This window comes from Castor canadensis, chromosome 8 (genome assembly GCF_047511655.1).
Source record: "Castor canadensis chromosome 8, mCasCan1.hap1v2, whole genome shotgun sequence".
NCBI lineage: Eukaryota > Metazoa > Chordata > Mammalia > Rodentia > Castoridae > Castor > Castor canadensis.
In genome coordinates this window covers 120,171,252-120,191,280 of record NC_133393.1, presented here as the reverse complement: position 1 = coordinate 120,191,280, position 20,029 = coordinate 120,171,252, and the positions used below count along the sequence as shown (strand labels likewise).

Below are 20,029 nucleotides of genomic sequence, written 5' to 3'. Positions count from 1 at the left end.
CTAGAGTGAGGGGGGTGGGAGAGAAAGGGAGGGGTGAAGGGCAAGGGGGGGGTAAATGACCCAAACAATGTATGTACATATGAATATATGAATAAAGAGAAAAAATAGACTAATTATTCTCCCTATGACATTTTCCATAGAAATCTCTGCTTAGAATGGTTATCAAACTGTAATTAATTATTTTATTTTTTCTATTTTGATTATTGTTAATAAAATGCATTGCATTCTCTCATTTAAAAACTCTTGATCATACTATCTTCATATACAGATGAAATGAAGATAGCCTAAGAAGATGCACTGAAAGCTGTTGAATAACAGGGGAGCAGAGCAATAGAGAAAGAGTAAGTAATGCAAGTGTTTAATCTGATTAAAGTACAGTACATATATTTGTGAAATAGCAGGTCAAAGCCCCCTTAAATAATCAATATTGGATTAAAAAACAGAAGGATAAGAAGATAAAACAGTTTCTGTCTGACATGGGAAGCAGTAGGAAGGGGGAGAAGGTAAATGGAGAGGTTGAGGTGGGAGAATATGGTCAATGTACTTTGTATACGTGTATGAAAACAGAACAATGAAACATGTTGAGATTGTCCTAAGAAGATGGGAAGGCCATGAGGGAGAACAGAATGATGGAGGGGGTGAATCCAATTAAGATATATTGTAAGCACATATGTAAATGCCACAACAAATCCCCCTGTATAATTAATATACGCTAATAAAATATACTGGTCTAATTGATCTTCTCTAGATTTGTCTAAGGATAAGAAACAAATTTGTTCATCCTAATCATCTTTTATGGTTGAAACTCTTGCACCCAGTGGTCTGTTCTCAGGAATTGTATTTCACCAAACTATACAAAAATAAGGATTATCATGTCAAGTAGTTTTGATACACTTTTACAATATGATGTTAGTGAATCTGTGCCCTAATGAGCTGTAAGTTCCATTTAAGAACTGTCATGACTGCAGTTGGCTGGAGCCTTTGTGTCCATTTTCATGAAATCCATAATTTATCAAATTCTTTCTCAAAGTAGAAGGATTTAGGCTGTGCATAGTTATTTCAGAAGTGCAATTGCAGTTAACTGCAGAAGTTCAATTAAACAGGGAGAGAGGTACTCTAATTACTCCAAGATACAAAAGAGTCAACAAAGATGGCTCAAGGCAGATAAAGTGAAATCAGTAACTCCAATCTTCACCAATGTCTCAGTCTGTTAGGTGACTCCTATGTTCTCATTGAAATTCCTCGTAACATTCTTTTTAATTCTATGAAGAATTGTATTCTTCCATGAATGCAATGGAAACAAATAAACAACAACAAAATCACCTAGTGCTGCTTAACTAGGTGGTCAGTGCCTCATTTCAACTATGCCATTATTCCCAAAATATAAGGACAGTTAAAGCACTCTCCATATTAAGTTCTGCATCTTTTTATGGGAACTGAACAGATGATATCCAGCCAACAGGGGGAAAATATCAGGAATTCTGTTGATCTAAAACTTTCACTAAGTTTTCCCTTATAAAAGCCACTGTAGAATTTGAATGTTAAAGATTTGTAATCATTATGCTTAATGTATTGATAGCAAATGAAGAAATAAAGTGTTTCTACCTAGAATTAAATAACATTAAAAACTGATTCCAAGATGTTTTATTACAATCATTTCTAAACAAATATCATGCCCTATATTAAATACAGAAGAAGAAAGGAAGGAGGGAAAGAAGGAAGGAAGGTAAGCAGAATACCTCAAAAAAAGATGAGGTGTACTGCATTTGGGGTTTAAGACTTAGTCTCTCAATTTAGTTCTCTGAAACATTTTTGTATTAGGCCGTTTACTCATAAAGAAAAGAACTTTATAATCATCTTGAATGACAGAAAAATAATTTGTGCAAAAGACACCATGCACTGCACTGACAGCTCTTCCCTTCTAAAATTATGCTTCCTTTCTGATTTCTGGAAAAGTTCCTCTTGTACTAAAAATGATCTATAACAATAGAGGATAATGAAGTTTTGGCCACTCATTTTTTTTGCAAATGAATTGCCATATTTTCATGGAACAATTATGCATTCTCTTAATTTTTCACTTTTTAAATTACGACTATGGCACCTCTTTTTCTCTATGTCTATGTAAAAAAGACATCTTTTTATCATCTTATGGATAAGTCATTGTGATGGTAAAACATCTGGCTTAATGACTATTCAGCTGTTATCCAGATTTATGAATCAAATAGATACAATCTTGCTTTCTAAAATTCATGGGAGTATTAAATGTTCATATTATTACCATCTAAAGTGCAGCTTAATGTTTCTATACTTTCAGACTTTCTTAAAAAACTCCTATGAAGGACAGATGGTGCTGATCCAGTCTCAGGTTTTCAAATGATTAGTTTTCAATTCAGAATTTTAGATATTACTTAAATCAGGTATCAAAGAGTATTAATATTAATAGAACAAAAGAGGTTAGTAGCCAGGAAAAGTCTGTTGTTGCTAACACAAATTAAATTTGGGTAACAGAAACAGCATGGTAATAAAAACAGATTGACTGCAAAGTCCCTTCTTACAGCCCAAGCCACAGGGCCAATCAATTTTTATTCACAAATTCTACTTACCTCTTAATATACCCCTTACTAATTTCGAATTGTACATCACAATTTCTAAGCAGCTCATTTGGAAACATATATTAATGTAATCAAAAAATAAATTCATGAATCATTCATATATATGTGTGTATATATATATATATATATATATATATATGGATGGCTCATAAAAATTTATTAAAAATGTCAACAACAAGAAAGAAGCGCCCAGTAGAAAAGTTGAAATGTAAAACAAAGAAAAGTGTTCTTAAGGAAAGTATCTCAACATTATAAAAGCTATATATGACAAACCTACAGCCAGCATTATACTTAATGGTGAAAAACTGAAACCATTCCCTCTAAAATCAGGAAGGAGACAAGGATGCCCACTATCTCCACTCCTATTCAACAAAGTACTGGAATTCCTAGCCAGAGCAATTAGGAAGGAAGAATGAATAAAAGGAATACAAATAGGTAAAGTAACTGTCAAAATATCCCTATTTTCAGATGAGATGATCCTATACCTTAAAGACCCAAAAAAACTCTACTCAAAAGCTCCTAGATACCATCAACAGCTATAGCAAGGTAGCAGGATATAAAATCAACATGGAAAAATCATTAGCATTTCTCTACACTAATAAGGAACAAACTGAGAAAGAATATATGAAAACAATTCCATTTACAATAGCCTCAAAAAAAAAATCAAATACCTAGGTGTAAACCTAACAAAAGATGTGAAAGACCTCTACAAGGAAAACTATACACTTCTGAAGAAAGAGATTGAGGAAGACTATAGAAAGTGGAGAGATCTCCCATGCTCATGGATTGGTAGAATCAACATAGTAAAAATGTCGATACTCCCCAAAGTAATCTACATGTTTAATGCAATTCCCATCAAAAGCCCAATGACATTCAACAAAGAGATTGAAAAATCTACTGTTAAATTTATATGGAAACACAATAACCAAGGCAATACTCAGTAAAAAGAACAACGCTGGAGGTATCACAATACTCGACTTCAAACTATATTACAAAGCAATAGCAATAAAAACAGCATGGTACTGGCACACAAACAGACATGAAGACCAGTGGAACAGAATAGAGGATCCAGATATGAAACCACACAGCTATAACCAACTTATCTTTGACAAAGGCGCTAAAAATATACGATGGAGAAAAGACAGCCTTTTCAACAAAAACTGCTGGGAAAACTGGTTAGCAGTCTGCAAAAACCTGAAACTAGATCCATGTATATCACCCTATACCAAGATTAACTCAAAATGGGTCAAGGATCTTAATATCAGACCCCAAACTCTTAAGTTGATCCAGGAAAGAGTAGGAAATACTCTGGAGTTAGTAGGTATAGGCAAGAACTTTCTCAATGGAATCCCACCAGCTCAGCAACTAAGAGATAGCATAGATAAATGGGATTTCATAAAACTAAAAAGCTTCTGCTCAACAAAAGAAATGGTCTCTAAACTGAAGAGACCACCCACAGAGCGGGAGAAAATATTTGCCAGCTACACATCAGGCCAAGGACTGATAACTCAAAAAACTAAATTCTCCCAAAATTAATGAACCAATAAAGAAATGGGCAAGTGAACTAAACAGAACTTTCTCAAAAGAAGAAATTCAAATGGCCAAAAAACACATGAAAAAATGCTCACCATCCCTAGCAATAAAGGAAATGCAAATTAAAACCACGCTAAGATTTCACCTCACCCCTGTTAGAATAGCCATTATTAGCAACACCACTAACAACAGGTGTTGGCGAGGATGCAGGGAAAAAGGAACCCTCTTACACTGCTGGTGGGAAGGCAAACTAGTACAACCACTCTGGAAAAAAAAAATTGGAGGCGTCTTAAAAATCTAAACACAGATCTACCATATGATCCAGCAATACCACTCTTGGGGATATACCCAAAAGACTGTGACACAGGTTACTCCAGAGGCACCTGCACACCCATGTTTATTGCAGCACTATTCACAGTACCCAAGTTATGGAAGCAGCCAAGATGCCCCACTACCGACGAATGGATTAAGAAAATGTGGTATCTATACACAATGGAATTTTATGCAGCCATGAAGAAGAATGAAATGTTATCATTCGCTGGTAAATGGATGAAACTGGAGAACATTATTCTGAGTTAGGTTAGGCTGGCTGAAAAGACCAAAAATTGTATGTTCTCCCTCATATGGGGACATTAGATCAAGGGCAAACACAACAAAGGGATTGGACTTTGATCACATGATAAAAGCGAGAGCACACAAGGAAGGGGTGAGGATAGGTAAGACACCCAAAAATCTAGATAGCGTTTGTTGCCCTCAATGCAGAGAAACTAAAACAGATACTTTAAAGCAACAGAAGCCAATAGGAGAAGGGGACCAGGAACTAGAGAAAAGGTTAGTTCGAGAAGAATTAATTTAGAAGGTAACACACATGCACAGGAAATTAATGCGAGTCCACTCCCTGTATAGCTATCCTTATCTCAACCAGCAAAAACCCTTGGTCCTTCCTATTATTGCTTATACTCTCTCTTCAACAAAATTAGAGATAAGGGCAAAATAGTTTCTGCCTGGTAGTGAGGAGTAAGGGGGGTAAGGGAGAGGGTTGTGGGGATACAGGAGGGGGTGGGGGGAAGGGGCGAGAAATCACCCAAACATTGTATGCACATATGAGTAAAATTTTAAAAAATAAAAATATTCTTTGCTCAAAGCTTAACTTTTCCTTAAACATAATATAGAATTTATAGCACACATCTTGGGGAAATTTGCCACAGTGTATAGTACATACCTTCTCCCCCTGCTGATTTAAAATGAATTCAATATTAAGTTACAAAAAGAGAATAGTTGCAAAAGCTAAATTTCGGAATCACTTTAAAGTGGTAGTTGTGAGGGAGGCTAAAATTAGGGAATGTTCAGGACTCATAAAAAATATTACATCCCACCAGATTAACCATGCTTGGTTCAGGGACCACCCTTACCTGGCTGGGAACTACCCATGCCCCTCCACACTCATGGATTATTGGATGGAAATCACCTGGTTCCTCCTTTCCCATAAATGAGCATAAGTTATAAAAGCACGAGAAGAAGAGTAGCAAGCTCTCTGCTTGCAGATTCCACCTGGACTCCACCATGCTCCCTTTGCATTTCTCTTCCCTAACTTTTAATAAACTCCATTTACACCCAAGTGTCCTGCAAAGGATTCTTACCCAAAGGACACAAAGAATTTGGAAGTCTTCTGATCACAGGCTGCACCAGTGCCATTAACAGTTGTACTCAACTTTGAAAGTATTAAGTTGATTTTGATGCAAACAATTATTCAATCTAAATTTTCAGTTAGCAGTTGACATCTACATTATCTAGGGTTTAAACCTAGGGCCTCACTTGCTACTCAAGTGCTTTATTGCTTGAGGCATGACTCTAGCCCTTTTTGCTTTCAGTATTTTCAGATAGCATCCCACTTTTGCCTGGGTGGCTTCAGATCACAGTCATCTTACCTATGCCTCCTGCATAGCTGGAGTTACAATTGTGAAATACCACATTCAGATTGCTGATTAAGATGGTGTCTCACTAACTTTTTGCCCTGGCTGGTCATGAATAGCAATCTTTCCAATTCCCAATTACCACCTCCTAAGTAGCTAAGATTGCAGGCATACACCAATGAAATTCTTTTATAAAGTACAAAACTGTCTATCAATTTACCTACCTAACTAATCATTAGTATGTATTCATTTAGTTTAATTGAATAGAATACTAAATAGCTATTCTTAAAAAAAGAAGCTATAAAGTCAAATGGGGAAAATGGAAAAATAAGTCATTTTATTAGCACACATCCCCCTTTGTTTTCCACGGCAATGAGCAACAATTCCAATCTGTTTACAACAACAATGTACTAACCAAAACCTGTTTAGATGGACAGTATGTAATTTCTGCACAGCTCTCTGTTTACTAGTAAATACATCACTACAACTACATACGATCAGGATCTTGCTCCAATAAAGGAACATAAAGATTTTTAAAAAAAATAAACAACAATGTACTGACATAATGGTGGTATTATTTTGCTCTGAACAATACATCAAAGAAAAGTTGCAAATCCACATGAAATTCATTAGGTACCAGAGACCTCATGTACTTGTTTCATAGAGGACAGACAGGGTACTTTTCTATAACCCTAAATACACTAACTACTCACATCTAAACAGACATTTACATACAAAATATCTATAAGAAAGATCCTAATTTTACTTTTGAATGTGTTTGTTTCCTTGAACAAGCAAGCTTAGTCACATTTAAGAGGAAATACAAAACTCTTATGTAAGCGTTTATGTAACATTATTTGTGTGTGAGAAAAAAACCCTTCCATTTTGACCAAATTAGAAAAACCACCTTAAAGGAGACAAGATATTTCCAGTTCATCACCAGTAAATTAACAGCTAAGTTTCTTGACTAATAGGGCATATAATAATACTAGAAACACTCTTTATTGTAGAGACAATAACTCTTTTATTTTTTTTGCACTTCAATAACTGGTGCTGATTTTTCTCCCAATGCTGTTTTATCTTTTAAATTTCCTAAACAGTTACAAATATGAACTTAGATAAGTAATTTCCCTTTAGTAAATACAATTAGAGAGAACAGAAACCATCTCTCTAATTTTCATTCATGTAAAGAAAGTATATTCTGCTCTGATCATTTTATATTTCTTATTATAAAGAACATAGAAAACTCATTTTTCCAAAGAGCAATGCCCAAAAAGATAATAGAAAAAGGTATAATTTTTCAGAATCAAAAATCTAAACTGTAAAACACCAAACTTCAGCATTAATAATCTACTTGATATTCTAGACTATTATCATTTTTAAAATAAAGCTAATTTTTGCAAAGAAAAATTTATTAATTTTAATTCAAAATTGGTATTCTGCATGAGATACTTAGAAAATGGGAGTGCTGGCAGCATCAATATCAAAGGGTTGGCTTAACTTATTAAACCAATTGGAACTAAATTGAAATATGTGCAAGTAAAGGCTAGCAGGCCTCCCACAGCTAATGGCTACTTTCATTGGGTGAAGTGGAAAAAAATCCCAAACTCATTACGGAAAAAAGTAGACTCCAGGTCACCTGTCACTCTCACATATGTATAAATCATCCCTCAGAAGGAAAAGCAGAAAAGAGGTTTGTTTATTAGTTTGTTTTTCCTGTTTGTTCCAAGTTTATTGTTCTCTCTACTTAATATGAAGATTTACTTCCCAAAGATCACTTAGTGTGAGGAAAACTAACAAACAAAATCAGTAAATAAATAATATACAATTATATTTATTATCTTGGAGAAAAAAATAAATTTCTGTATCTTGAAGGATAATTGAAGGAATTAAATTTTATAAGACACAAGAAGGTTGCCAGAGACGCCTATGACAGGGGTGGTGTTTTCACGGAGCACTGTCGGAGCAGTGTGCAGGGCGGACAAGGAAGCAGGAGCACAGAGATGAGTGCTGAGGATAGTTTACATCAGAGGCAAGGAAAACATGCTCCCACAGCTCAATAGCAATGGGAATGCTGAGGTGGGGTGAATCCCATAGATACTTCAAGGGAAAAAGTGAGACTTGGTAACTCACTGGATACAGGAAACAAAGAAAAGACAATGAAGAGATCTGTAGTGCTTTTTATGTATGCACCAAGAGAATGTTGGTCCTAGTGTCACTAATGAAGACAGTGTTAGCAATATGACAATCAAAAAATCACTTATTTCTACTGAAATCAGAACTACCTCAATCCTGAGTTGGTGCCTAATGGTTATAGCTTACAATTCTCTCCAATCCTTGCAGATATTTCGACCATTTCAACATCCATGTACATGCTTGGAAAATGCTTACCAGTTTGCCACCAATGGTCTAGGACAGGTACTCTGAAGACCTTTTTGGACCATTCCAGAGTCTCCACATCACATCTTTCTCCAGCCACAAATAATGTTTTGAACCTGAACACAAGTGAGACAGTGACCTGAAATTAATTCTTGAAAGTAAAGCTAAATAATTTACTCATTTAATCACCTCAGTGGAGCATATAAAAATGGCCATATTTCCAGTATATCATAATGCAAGAACATTGAGCGATATTACTTGCTTGGGACCAAATGTAACCAAATAAACATCACAGTGTTAGAATGAGGTGTTTCAAAAGCAAAATTCATAGCTACAGATTCTGTTTTGAGAATAGCAGTTGAGCTGCTCTTTGTAGTGTATCTGTCATATTCCCCTCATAATCAAACATGACAAACCTTTTCCTCCTTGACATTAACCATGCTAATTTTAGCTCCAAGTTTGATTGCTGTATTCTCCATAAGGATATGCCCAGAAATATACTCGTAAGTATCAACTAAGGCCACAAATACACTCATGAATATGAAGTACTTATCCTTATCATGAGTTCCTCTATGAAAGATTCTCATTTCAAGAACATATTTCTCCTATTCTGAGGACATATAAGTAAAAAATGGCTTATAGATGCAAAAATAAATGCTATTGTTGCCTTCTGGGTCAAAAAAAGCTCTTATCAAAAAAAGCACAAGATTACTAAAGGATGAAAAAGAATTAGTACCATGACCTAGTAAGGAAAGAATAAAATAGAAAAATAGAATTGGCCTAACTCTGTTACTGGTTCATTAAAAGAATGACTAACTTTTCCCACTTTCAATACTCCCATAGCGTGTCTGGTAAGAGAAAGAGTGTGTAAATAAAGAGTTAATTCATTATCATCAAAGTAAAAAAAAATTCGACAAAGAGAAATCTGCCTGCTTATTTTGAATGATGTACTCTGCCGCTGAAGATACCTTACTATTCTCTTAATTTAGCATATTATTTAAGGAACATTCACAGAGATTCAACTATCCCTACCTCTGTGCTCCAAAAACAGTTGGTTCCTGTTATAAGCACATGTCTCATTCAATAATTATTTGCTTCTTGTCTATTTTGCACACCAAATTCTGAACACTCATTTTGGAGACTCTGATACCAATCAAGATACATGAATTTTTAGGTATTTAAAAGTTTGTAAATGCTCAGAATAATGAAGTACAGAGGTGGGGAGTTGGCAAAACTTACACTAGTTTGACTCATTTTTCTAATTAAAGAGGCATCATACTGACTTTTAAGAGTGTAGAAATTCACACAGCAAAAGTGATGTGATAAGAGAAAGGTTCTGGAATGGCTATTTAAAGAAATTTTAGTTTTGTGAACTAAAAACAAAAGGGCTCAAGAGCAGCCATTTGGTTTTCATGGACTCAGTCAGTAACCTGGGACACTAGGCAGGGATAGCAAAGGCTGGATGTGATACTGAAGAGAAAAGATGGCAACTCAGTGCTGGAAAGGGTAACTGGGGAATCTAGACAAGGCAAGAGCAGTGAAAATGCAAGTGGGAATAACCAGAATGGAAAAGAAATATCAGAAGAATGGACATCCTGAAGATTTAAAAGGTTGTTGAAAGTGGAGTCAGAAAAACAGGATGTTGTTCTGAAGGAGATCAATTTTAAATTAAAAATCTTTTTACTACCATACATTAATTGTACAAGGGATTTCATTTTCATATTTCCATAGATGCATACACTGCTCTTTGAAGAAATTCATTCATCTATTATACTCTCTTAGCCCCTCCTTTCTTTCACCCCCCCTCCCTTTTTCAAACAGTATTTAGTGGTTTCATTATGCTATTTTCATATGTATATATGCATGTATATAATATATATAAACCATATTTTGATTCTTCTCACTCTCTAGTACCCTATCCTTTCTTTCCCCCTCCCCACTCCAGCTGATTTCCCCTATGACAGTCTTTTCTTTATGTTCATGTTCTATTATTCTTATCATTGTTCTTGCTGTTATTTTTATTATAGGCCTACATTGCACATATAAGCAAAACATATGATGTTTGAGCTTGGCTTATCTCATTCAGCAGGATGCTCACTGGTTCCTTCCATTTTCCTCCAAAAAGTATAATTTCATTTTTTTAATGGTTGGATAACACTCCATTGTGTATATAAACCATATTTCTTTATTCATTCATCAGTTTTTAGGTATGTAGGGTACTTCCAAACCTTGACTATTGCCAAGCTGAAATATAAATGGGTGTGCAGGTATCTCTCTTGTATATTGAATTGTTCCTTCAGATAAATGTCCAATTGTGGTATGTAGGGGTTATAAGGTAGGTCTATTTTTAGCTTTTTAAAGAACTTCCATCCTGATTTCCACAGTGATTGGAACAGTTTACATTCCTACCAACAATATTTGGGGTACCTTTTCCCACACATCTTCCTCAGCATTTGTTCTGTTTGTTTTCTTGAGGGTACACATTATGGATGAGTACCATGATCATGGAACCATGATGATAACTGAAAGAAAAAAATCTATCATAAAGCTATAATTTAGTTACCTTATGAATTGTCTTCTTATTTTCTAAAAGAAGTTTAGTGATTTGTAGAAGACTAGTAATATTTTCAACAGTTAAATTTCTCATGACCTTAAATTATTTTATTAACAATGTAAAGGGAAGATGTCCCACATTGAATGATTTTAAAATATATTTGGTTTTAAAATTTCATTTTTATTTACTTATTTTTGGTGGTGCTGAGATTTGAACTCGGGGTTTCATACTTGTTAGGCAGGTGCTTCTCCCCTTGACTCATGCCTCCAACTACAGATTTGTTTTTAAAAAGTTAAAATTAGCCATTTTTCAAAGTAATTTGAACTATCAGGTGGGTAAATTTACCTTAGTTAATGTGTTTTAAATATGCACTGTCTAATGTGTAGCCATAGGCCACATGTGGCTATTTAAACTTTAGTTAAAAGTTAGTAAATTTAAAATGCCAGTTTCTCAATAATATTAAGCCCATTTCAAGAGTTTGACAGTCACATGCCATGAGTGCCTGCCATACTGTGAGCTTAGTTTTATTGGAGTGTTGTCCTACATTATTATTGACTAATAAAATGTGTGGGTAGTATTCATATAGTCATAACACATGAAAAGGTGGATCTGTTTCCAAATCTTTAGCACTTTATCCAAAATAACAATATGCAACATCCAGAGTAGAAACATAAGTAGAAAAAAAATAATGATCATAAAACCTATCCATGATTCTGTATACAACTGAGCACAATTCAAGACTCAAATGGAGTTTAAAATTCAGCAAAAGGGAAACAGATAAATGGATATGTTGTCAAATTAATTTTAGCCTAAAATAGTAAGCCTCATAGAAATGAATAAAAAACTAAAACTAAATCTGTAGAAAAGTTTTCAGGTAATAAAACGAGACAAAAAAAGACTAAACCGAGTGCTTCTTTCAAGGTCCATCAACTACCAAACAAGCAAAAATTATTCTTCACTTGTGCTAACAGATGTTAAATAAAAATAGGTTATTTCAATGATGCCTCACCAACTTCCAGTTCACATGACAGATCATGATTTTTTGCCAGCTATATTCTTGTCTCTATCTTTGTCTTTATTCTGTTTTGCTCTACTTACTTCTTACTAGAATTCATATTTGAAATGCAGAGACACTTGTTAATATTACACACAGAGGTACCCCTTTTGTCAATGGCTGACTAGCACTTTGCCCAACAATCTCTTTCAAATACAGCCAAGAAAAACAAAATATTTTTTTAAAACCACCTTTTGAAGGCCCTAGAGAAATGCTTCAGTGTCACTGAAGCATCATGGATACGTGCAGCATTAGGACTTCAAAGAGAAAAATGAATAGAGAAGTAAGCCACACATTGACTCGACGCTTTCCCTCTTGTGACCTTTGCCAACTGGCAAAGAGCACTTAAAAAGTTTAGAAACAGAACAAAAATTGTGTGGCTGAAAGGCTCAGAAACTGAACACTATTTTCAGACATTATAATTTCTTGAGAAAAAAAAACTGTGGGTAGTTCAAAACCCACAAGGGAATAAAGGGGTTGTAAAACATCTGGGTGTCCAGTTGGATCACCTTAGTGTTAGGTACTCCCTAATGGGGAAGGTAAAATGGAAAGAACACAACCTTCTATAACACTGGTCTCATTTCAAATCAACTAACTCTCTCACTGGATAGAAGTGACCTTCCTTTATGATAAAGGAAGTAAGTAAAATAAATATCCCTCTGTGGATATAACAACATGAAGTTTCTCAAAATACCTATTTTTTTATATGACAATAGCATCTTGGGAGACAAGACCATAGAAACAAACATGGGAAAAAGAAAAGAGTCAGGAGAAAAACCTTATCTGTCTATCAAATTCAGGCTTAAAAACAACTTCAGTGAGTACCTCCATGAGCCATTAGGATATTAACAGTAAACAGAAAATTATGATAAAAAACAAGGAGAAATTCTTGAACTAAAAATACAAAACGTCAGTGAATGTATAGATACAACTAAAAAGAGGATTGAAACCTGAAATGCAGGTTAAAAGAAAATCACCAATCTGTAACTGGAAAGAAAAAATCCTACTAGAGCAAATGAGATATAGTTCATACTGTAAGAAGTTTGGACACTTGTGTCACTGAAGTATCAAAGCTCAAGAAGGGAGAATAAACTAGAAGCAGTTTCTGAAAAAACAAATGACTGAGAAAGTTTCTGAAGATGATAAAAGAAATATATCTAAGACACCACAAATTTTAGAAGTAGTTTGAGCTTCAAAAAATTGAAGGCATAATTTAAAACCTTACTGCAATAGAAACTCCAAACAGTTTTATTTGTAAATACTTCAAAAATTATTTAAAATAATTCTTAGCTAATAGGAGAAAAAAGTGCTCCACAATTATTTTATAAGACATTGCCATGAAACCAAGATCAATGACAATATTATAATACTTTCTCATAAGGAATGAGAAAGAAAAACAGAGAGGGTGAATCCAATCAAAGTACATTATACACATGTGCAGAAACATCACAATGAAATTCCTGCGTACAATTTTATATATGCTAATACAATTTTTGGTAGAAAATAAAACAACAGGGTATAATGGGCACACCTATAATTCCAGTTATGTGGAGTCAGAGGTAGGAGGATTGTGGTCTGAGGCCAGCTCTAGGTAAAAGAAAGACCCCCCTATCCAAAAAATAAACTAAAGAAAAAAGGGCTGTTGGTGTGAGTCAAATAGTAGAGTGCTTGCCCTGAGTTCAAACCTCAGTGCCACCAGAAAAAAAAGAAAAAAGATAACTGAGTTAATGTATATGCTAATTACAAGATGTAGTCATTTCACTAATGCTAATTTCAAAATTTCTTGTCTATGGTGACATATAATTTTATCTGTCAATTAAAACAAAAAATTTTAAGTCATGGAAATGCAAAATTGGTAAGTAAATTGATGTATTTGAGGGAATTGGACTTTAAAGATCTAAATCTCTCCAAATGTTTGGAAGTTTTCCTGCAAATATTTCATTAAATAAACTTTTTGTCTCTTGTCCTTTTTGGAACCCATAATGTGAATATTTGTTTGCCCAGTGGTGTCCCCAACTCCATAGAGCATCATCATTCTATTTTGTCTTCTTTTCACTGTATGTCATTTCAAAACACCTATCTTCAAGTTTACATATTCTTTCTTTTGCTTAATCTACTCTATTGTTGAATCTCTCAGTTGTATTAATTGATTGATTCAGGTTCTTTTTTATATGATCCAACTCTGCTGAATTTCTTTGAGGGCAGAGGCAGCATATTAACCCATATTAACGTGGGTTTGTCTATGGGGCAAAAACATGCACAAACTTTAAAGCAACAGAGGCCAATAGGAGAAGGGGACCAGGAACTAGAGAAAAGGTTAGTTGGAGAAGAATTAATTTAGAAGGTAACACATATGTACAGGAAAGCAAGGCGAGTAAACTCCCTGTATAGCTATCCTTATCTCAACAAGCAAAAACCCTTGGTCCTTCCTATTATTTCTTATACTCTCTCTTCAACAAAATTAGAGATAAGGGCAAAATAGTTTCTGCCTGGTAGTGAGGGAGTAGGGAGGAAGAGGGAGGGGGCGGGGGAACTGGAGGAGGCGGGGAAAAGGGGGGAGAAATCACCCAAACATTGTATGCACATATGATAAAAGAAATAAAAACAAAAAAACATATTAAACATTACCAGATAGTTTCCATTTACACTCTCAATAGCAGTATAGGAACAATCCTGACACCTGTTTTTGTCAACAAGTGCCATTGTTAGGTATTTTATGTTGAAGATCTTTCAATGCTTTATGACATTCTAGTGTCCTGTCCATGAATTGACTGAAATGATACATCATTTTCCCAATTGGATTGTGTTCAAACTTCTTACAGTATGTTGTTATAGCCTCAATTGATGTTCTGAAATTCAAAATGTCATGCCAAAGTGAATTTACTTATTTTTAACCTAGTTGGCCCATGGATAGCACTTTCCATCTGGGATCCATGTCTTTCTTTACTTCCATAACATTTTCAATTACTGTCTCTTTAACTTTTCAAAACAATTTTAACAATCCTGTCATTCTTCTTTTCTGAAATTCCTATTAGAAGCATTTTTAAATTCTTATTCTTCTCCTCAAGCTTCTGAACTGTTCTTTTGCAATTTTTTTACTTCTGTCTACTGGGTAATTTCCTCAATACTATCTTTGAGTTTTGAATAGATACTTTGATTATGGCCATATATTTATTTTATGTAATTAATTAATACCATCAATTGTATTTGTATTTTGTGTTTATGGCCATTATATTTATGTTTTATGTAAACGATATTAGCTTATAACTTTGATTATACGTCTGAATCGATTGCACCATAAAATTTATTTCCTCTGAAATGAATCCATGTTCTGTTGATTTTACTAGATTGAGATTTCTTCATGTGTTTTGGAATTTTATTTTGCAGGCTGTTTTTGAAAGAGTGATTCTTTGTTTTATATTTCACTCTCAGATTCTTTCCTATGTCACCGTTAGGCACGTGGGTGACATAAGGGTACTCCAGAAATCCAATGTTCAAATGGTAGCCCAAGATTATCAATCCATAGTTATAACTGTGACATCACAGATCCTGTTCCAGGATAGTACATAAACATTTTAGTTTAGTCTAGTTATTGGGTTTTCCCTGTCTCTTTTAGATCCCCAGACTAAAGTTTGCTATAAGTCACTGACCCAAAAAACAACTAACAGGGAATATTATCAGCTTCCTTTCCTATGTGGGGAGTAACACCCAGACTGTCTTGAAGTACTCAACTGGCTCTGATTCTTCCATTAAAACAAGATAATTCTGGGTCCCTATTATGCCACCAATGCCTGCCAACACCTAACAATCCCTGCTTCAAACAACCATACACCTTTGCAAACCTATTCCTTTTCCAGTCCACAGAAATGTTTACCTTATTCTTTAGTTCATCCTTGATGTTTTGTTTTTCCTCTTTATTATCTCTTATCACTATGTAATTGGCAAAGATAGGAGGAAACAAAATTAAGTTGCTGTGAACTCTTGAAAAAGTCCTAGCATTGAACATTTTTTCTAATTTAATTAAAATAGAAAGCTGGGTGCTGGTGGCTTAAGCCTGTAATCCTAGCTATTCAGGAGGCAGATCAGGAGGATTGCCCTTCAAAGTCAGCCCAGGCAAATAGTTCATGAGACCCTATCTCTAAAATAACCATCAAAAAAAAGGAAGAACAGAGCAAACACAACTATGATGTAGTGAAAAAGAGTGCTGAACTAGAAAGCAGATTGTAATAATAATAACTAATTCTGTATTAAGAATTGTTTCAAGTGTCTTGACTGGGTCATGCCCCTTTAATTTTCATTTCCCCTTAGTACTATTACTACCCTTAAATTTCAAACGAACAACAACAAAATCCTGAAGAACAGAGAGGAATTACGTTACTTTCTTGATGTCACACTACTACTAAATTGTATCTTTGAAACCAGTGAGTCTAACTCCAGAGTGAGAAGCTATATGGTACTAACTAGTCCCAACTTTGGCTGTAAGAGCTTTGTAATTCTGGGAACATTATTTTACCCATCTCTGACAAAGTTTTCTCATCTATGAAATAGGATGATTACACTAAGCTGGTTTTTCAAACTCACTCACCTATGATATTAAAGTGAATCCATAGTAGTGTTTAGTTTCCTAAACTGTGAATTTGGAAATTGAAGTGTTTGGCAAATGTCCACATTAATTGCAAACCGATCTTTTAATGAGATATGTAACATATTTTAAAAGAAAACTTCACACTTTAAAATGTTCTCTAAGAGAAGAGAGAAGTAAACTGAAGATCATAAGCCTACAACAATCTAGCGAATGTCTCTTTGGTACACATAAAATACCCTGAACATAACTTTAAAACTAAATGTATAATTGCATACGATGTGAGTTCTGTTCTTTAACCCAAACATAACATTTTTGGGCCTCAATTTCCTTGTCTTTAATATAAAATAGATTTTTGAGGTCACCTTTATTTCCTACATACTCTTAGCCTACAAGTGAGAATGTATTAAAGTAGTTCAGTGTTGGTATTATTTGAATGGAACAAAAATGAAAAGCAAAAGATCCTTTTATTTCAATGAATGCCAAAATCTCTGGGTAAAAGAAATGTTTCCCTTAATAGTGAAAATACACCTGGGGTGTTGAATGAAGGATGTGGGTCCTCCTCAGAATGCCTGACTTAGTTTCTTTCTGAAGAGCTACTTAAAACTCCATGGTCCTTGTTTACTTGTCTGTAAATGAAGATAATCACAATTTCTACCTGCAAAAGATTATATTTTAGATAACAAATTACTTGTGTCTGGTTCACAGTAGGTAATTTGAATAGGTTGAGGGTGGTTTGAAGATCAAAATATTATAAATATTTTAAACATTCCTGAATATCCATTAGAAATTAATATGCAAATCAGATGAATAAGTTACGTACAGAAGGAGACAGGGGCATGATCAAGGGAAATTTCTTGCCATTTTGCTTACACTAAAATCTCATATTCCTTGTATATTCATATTCATTTGAAGAGTGATGATTTAGCAAGCATTCACTGTTGTGTGAAGAACAATATCTAAAAACCCCAATAGAAATGGGAAAACAAATGCAAGACCTTAGCTCGTTGATCACTCAATTTCAAGCCCTGCAACCTTGGTATATTTGTCAGTGAAGAGACACAGCAAGCAACTAAAATCACTTGGAAATGTCTGAAGGTATGGAGACTGTACATTTTCTAAGATATTTTTGTCAAAATTTTCTATGCTTTGGGATGATGTTAAGTAAAATAGATTGAAATGTGGTAAATGAAGATACAAAAAGAAGATAAAATATGGACAACTCATTTTATAAAGTCCCCTTTGTTTTAACACAAGTGCATTATTTGCATTATAAATAGAACTTCAGGTAAATACCGATCTATTTTTGTAACATAAAACAGAGAGAAAAAATAATGAAACTAATAGCCCTGCCCAAATTGAAATCTTCTTGCTATTATCTACACTGAATGCACAGTATCTATTTTAATTCCTTTAGGTCATCACACCATAAAATTCAAATACTCTGCCATGTAACTTAAAAAAAATTCAAGCTGCCTTAATTAAAGCCTACTTTTTGACTTAAAGAAACTACAAAATTTCTTCTTTTAGTTTATGACAGCAGAGACCTATTTCAAATTGTTCAATGAGAACTGATGTTGGAAATTGCCTTGAAGATACAGATTGCTGTAATTATCTTTGAATATACATATCATTAAACTAAAATAGATGTCGATAAGCTAGCACAAAAATATCTAAACTATTCACAGAATATTATTACAAAACAAAACTGAGTGATTTTCTTGATTCTTTCAACAAATCTAATTTGTATTATAATTTTCCCATTTTATCTGTATACTGAATTCTTCCTCCTATTTATACCATTCTTCTATTTTCAAAAGACAGATGCTAAAATAACATGCATTTTAAATCTAATGAACACTTTACTTTTTATTTTTAAGGAAAATATAATCAGGGAAATTTAAAAAAGAGATAAATGTTTTGGTAAGAGTTGAACTAGAATAAGCATGATACAGTATTTAAAAAGTTCTACAGTGTAGTTAATATTCCAACTATTCCAGGTATATTTAGAAAAGACATTCTTAATAACATTCAGAATATTTTGCCTCTCTCCATAGAGGTAGTTCAGTACCAGAAAAAATACAATGTTCAGTTATTCATTCTGATTGCAGTTTTTAATGTAATTTTCCCTGTTCGTCCCTACTTCACCTTGTCAGAGAGTACTGCTTCCCCAAGGCTGCCCCAGGGTCCTGCTGACGGATTGCTCTAATTGCAGTTGGTGCTGTAAACAAGGCAGCTACTCCATGCTCTGCAAGCACTCGGAAATATGCGCCAGCATCTGGTGTTCCCACTGGCTTCCCCTGCAATGAGATCCATTGAAAATGTCACTGGGTAAAATGTCTCATATTTCATTGCCAGTTCAATACTTTCACATTTAACATAGAAAGATTAACAAAGCTAAGTTCTCAATACATTTTAGTTTTAAAATATTCCCGTGTCCTATCATAAATAAACCAAATGCCTACTCATTGGATAAGATGCTGCTCACTTACAGCCTCCCAAAATCTCTCAAATTGAAATCTTTCCTTTCTTACAGTTTGAAAGTTCAAGGACAGGAAATAGGTACAATATTCAAGTTAAGAACATAAAACAGTCTTCTGTCTTCTGTTTGCCAACAAATTAAATATATTGGTTTCTGTGGCACACTAAATAAAAAACATGACTGTGATTCTAACATTAACACATTTTTCCCATGATCTCTATTGAAGTCACAAAAGCAGTTCTCAAGCATTTGAGTAAAAATAAAACTCGGAAATCATGAGATTCTTGAGCATCAACCTTTTCAGTTAAATGCCTCACTCCCAGAAAAGTAATGCATTAAAAAAAAAATCTCATGAAATATCTCCAAAATGCATGTTTTTCCACAGTTCAAAATAACATTGAACATGCTCAATTGAAAGATCATGCACAAATATTAAGGAATTTGGAAAATTATGAAATTCAAAACACACAAACATTTTTTATTGTTTATTCATTTATTCATATGTGTATACATTGTTTGGGCCATTTCCACCCCCCTGCACCCCACCTCCCACCTCCCTCTCCTTCTTAACCCACCCACCTCACTTCCAGGCAAAACCTGTTCTGCCCTCTTCTCCAATTTTGTTGAAGAGAAAACATAAGAAATAGAATGAAAGACACAGCATTTTTACTAGCTTGAGATAAAGACAGCTATACGAGCGATTCCTAGCATTGCTTTTGTGCACATAACACATAAGCATTTTTATTGATGTTTCTTCAAAAAGTAAAATGAGCAAGTTATTGACATAAATCACTAACTGTAAGTATTCTAAGTGACTCATAAAATCTATCTTGGCCCAGCCATATCCTTTCATTCTTCCCACCCATTCCTATCACTACTACTTCTTGTGTTCTAGGGTGAACTGCCTCACTGTTAATAGG

At 34.3% G+C, this 20,029-nt stretch overlaps 1 protein-coding gene across 1 annotated transcript in view; it reads right to left on the bottom strand.

Moving 5' to 3' along the window:
• Acss3 (acyl-CoA synthetase short chain family member 3) overlaps positions 1-20,029 on the bottom strand; it is a 153,096-nt gene that overhangs the window by 44,000 nt on the left and 89,067 nt on the right. The window contains exons 8-9 of the mRNA XM_020173069.2: positions 18,776-18,927; positions 8,450-8,553 (exon numbers count right to left, since the gene is read on the bottom strand). Coding sequence (XP_020028658.2) covers positions 8,450-8,553; positions 18,776-18,927 — 256 coding nt within the window. The remainder of the gene's footprint in view (positions 1-8,449; positions 8,554-18,775; positions 18,928-20,029) is intronic.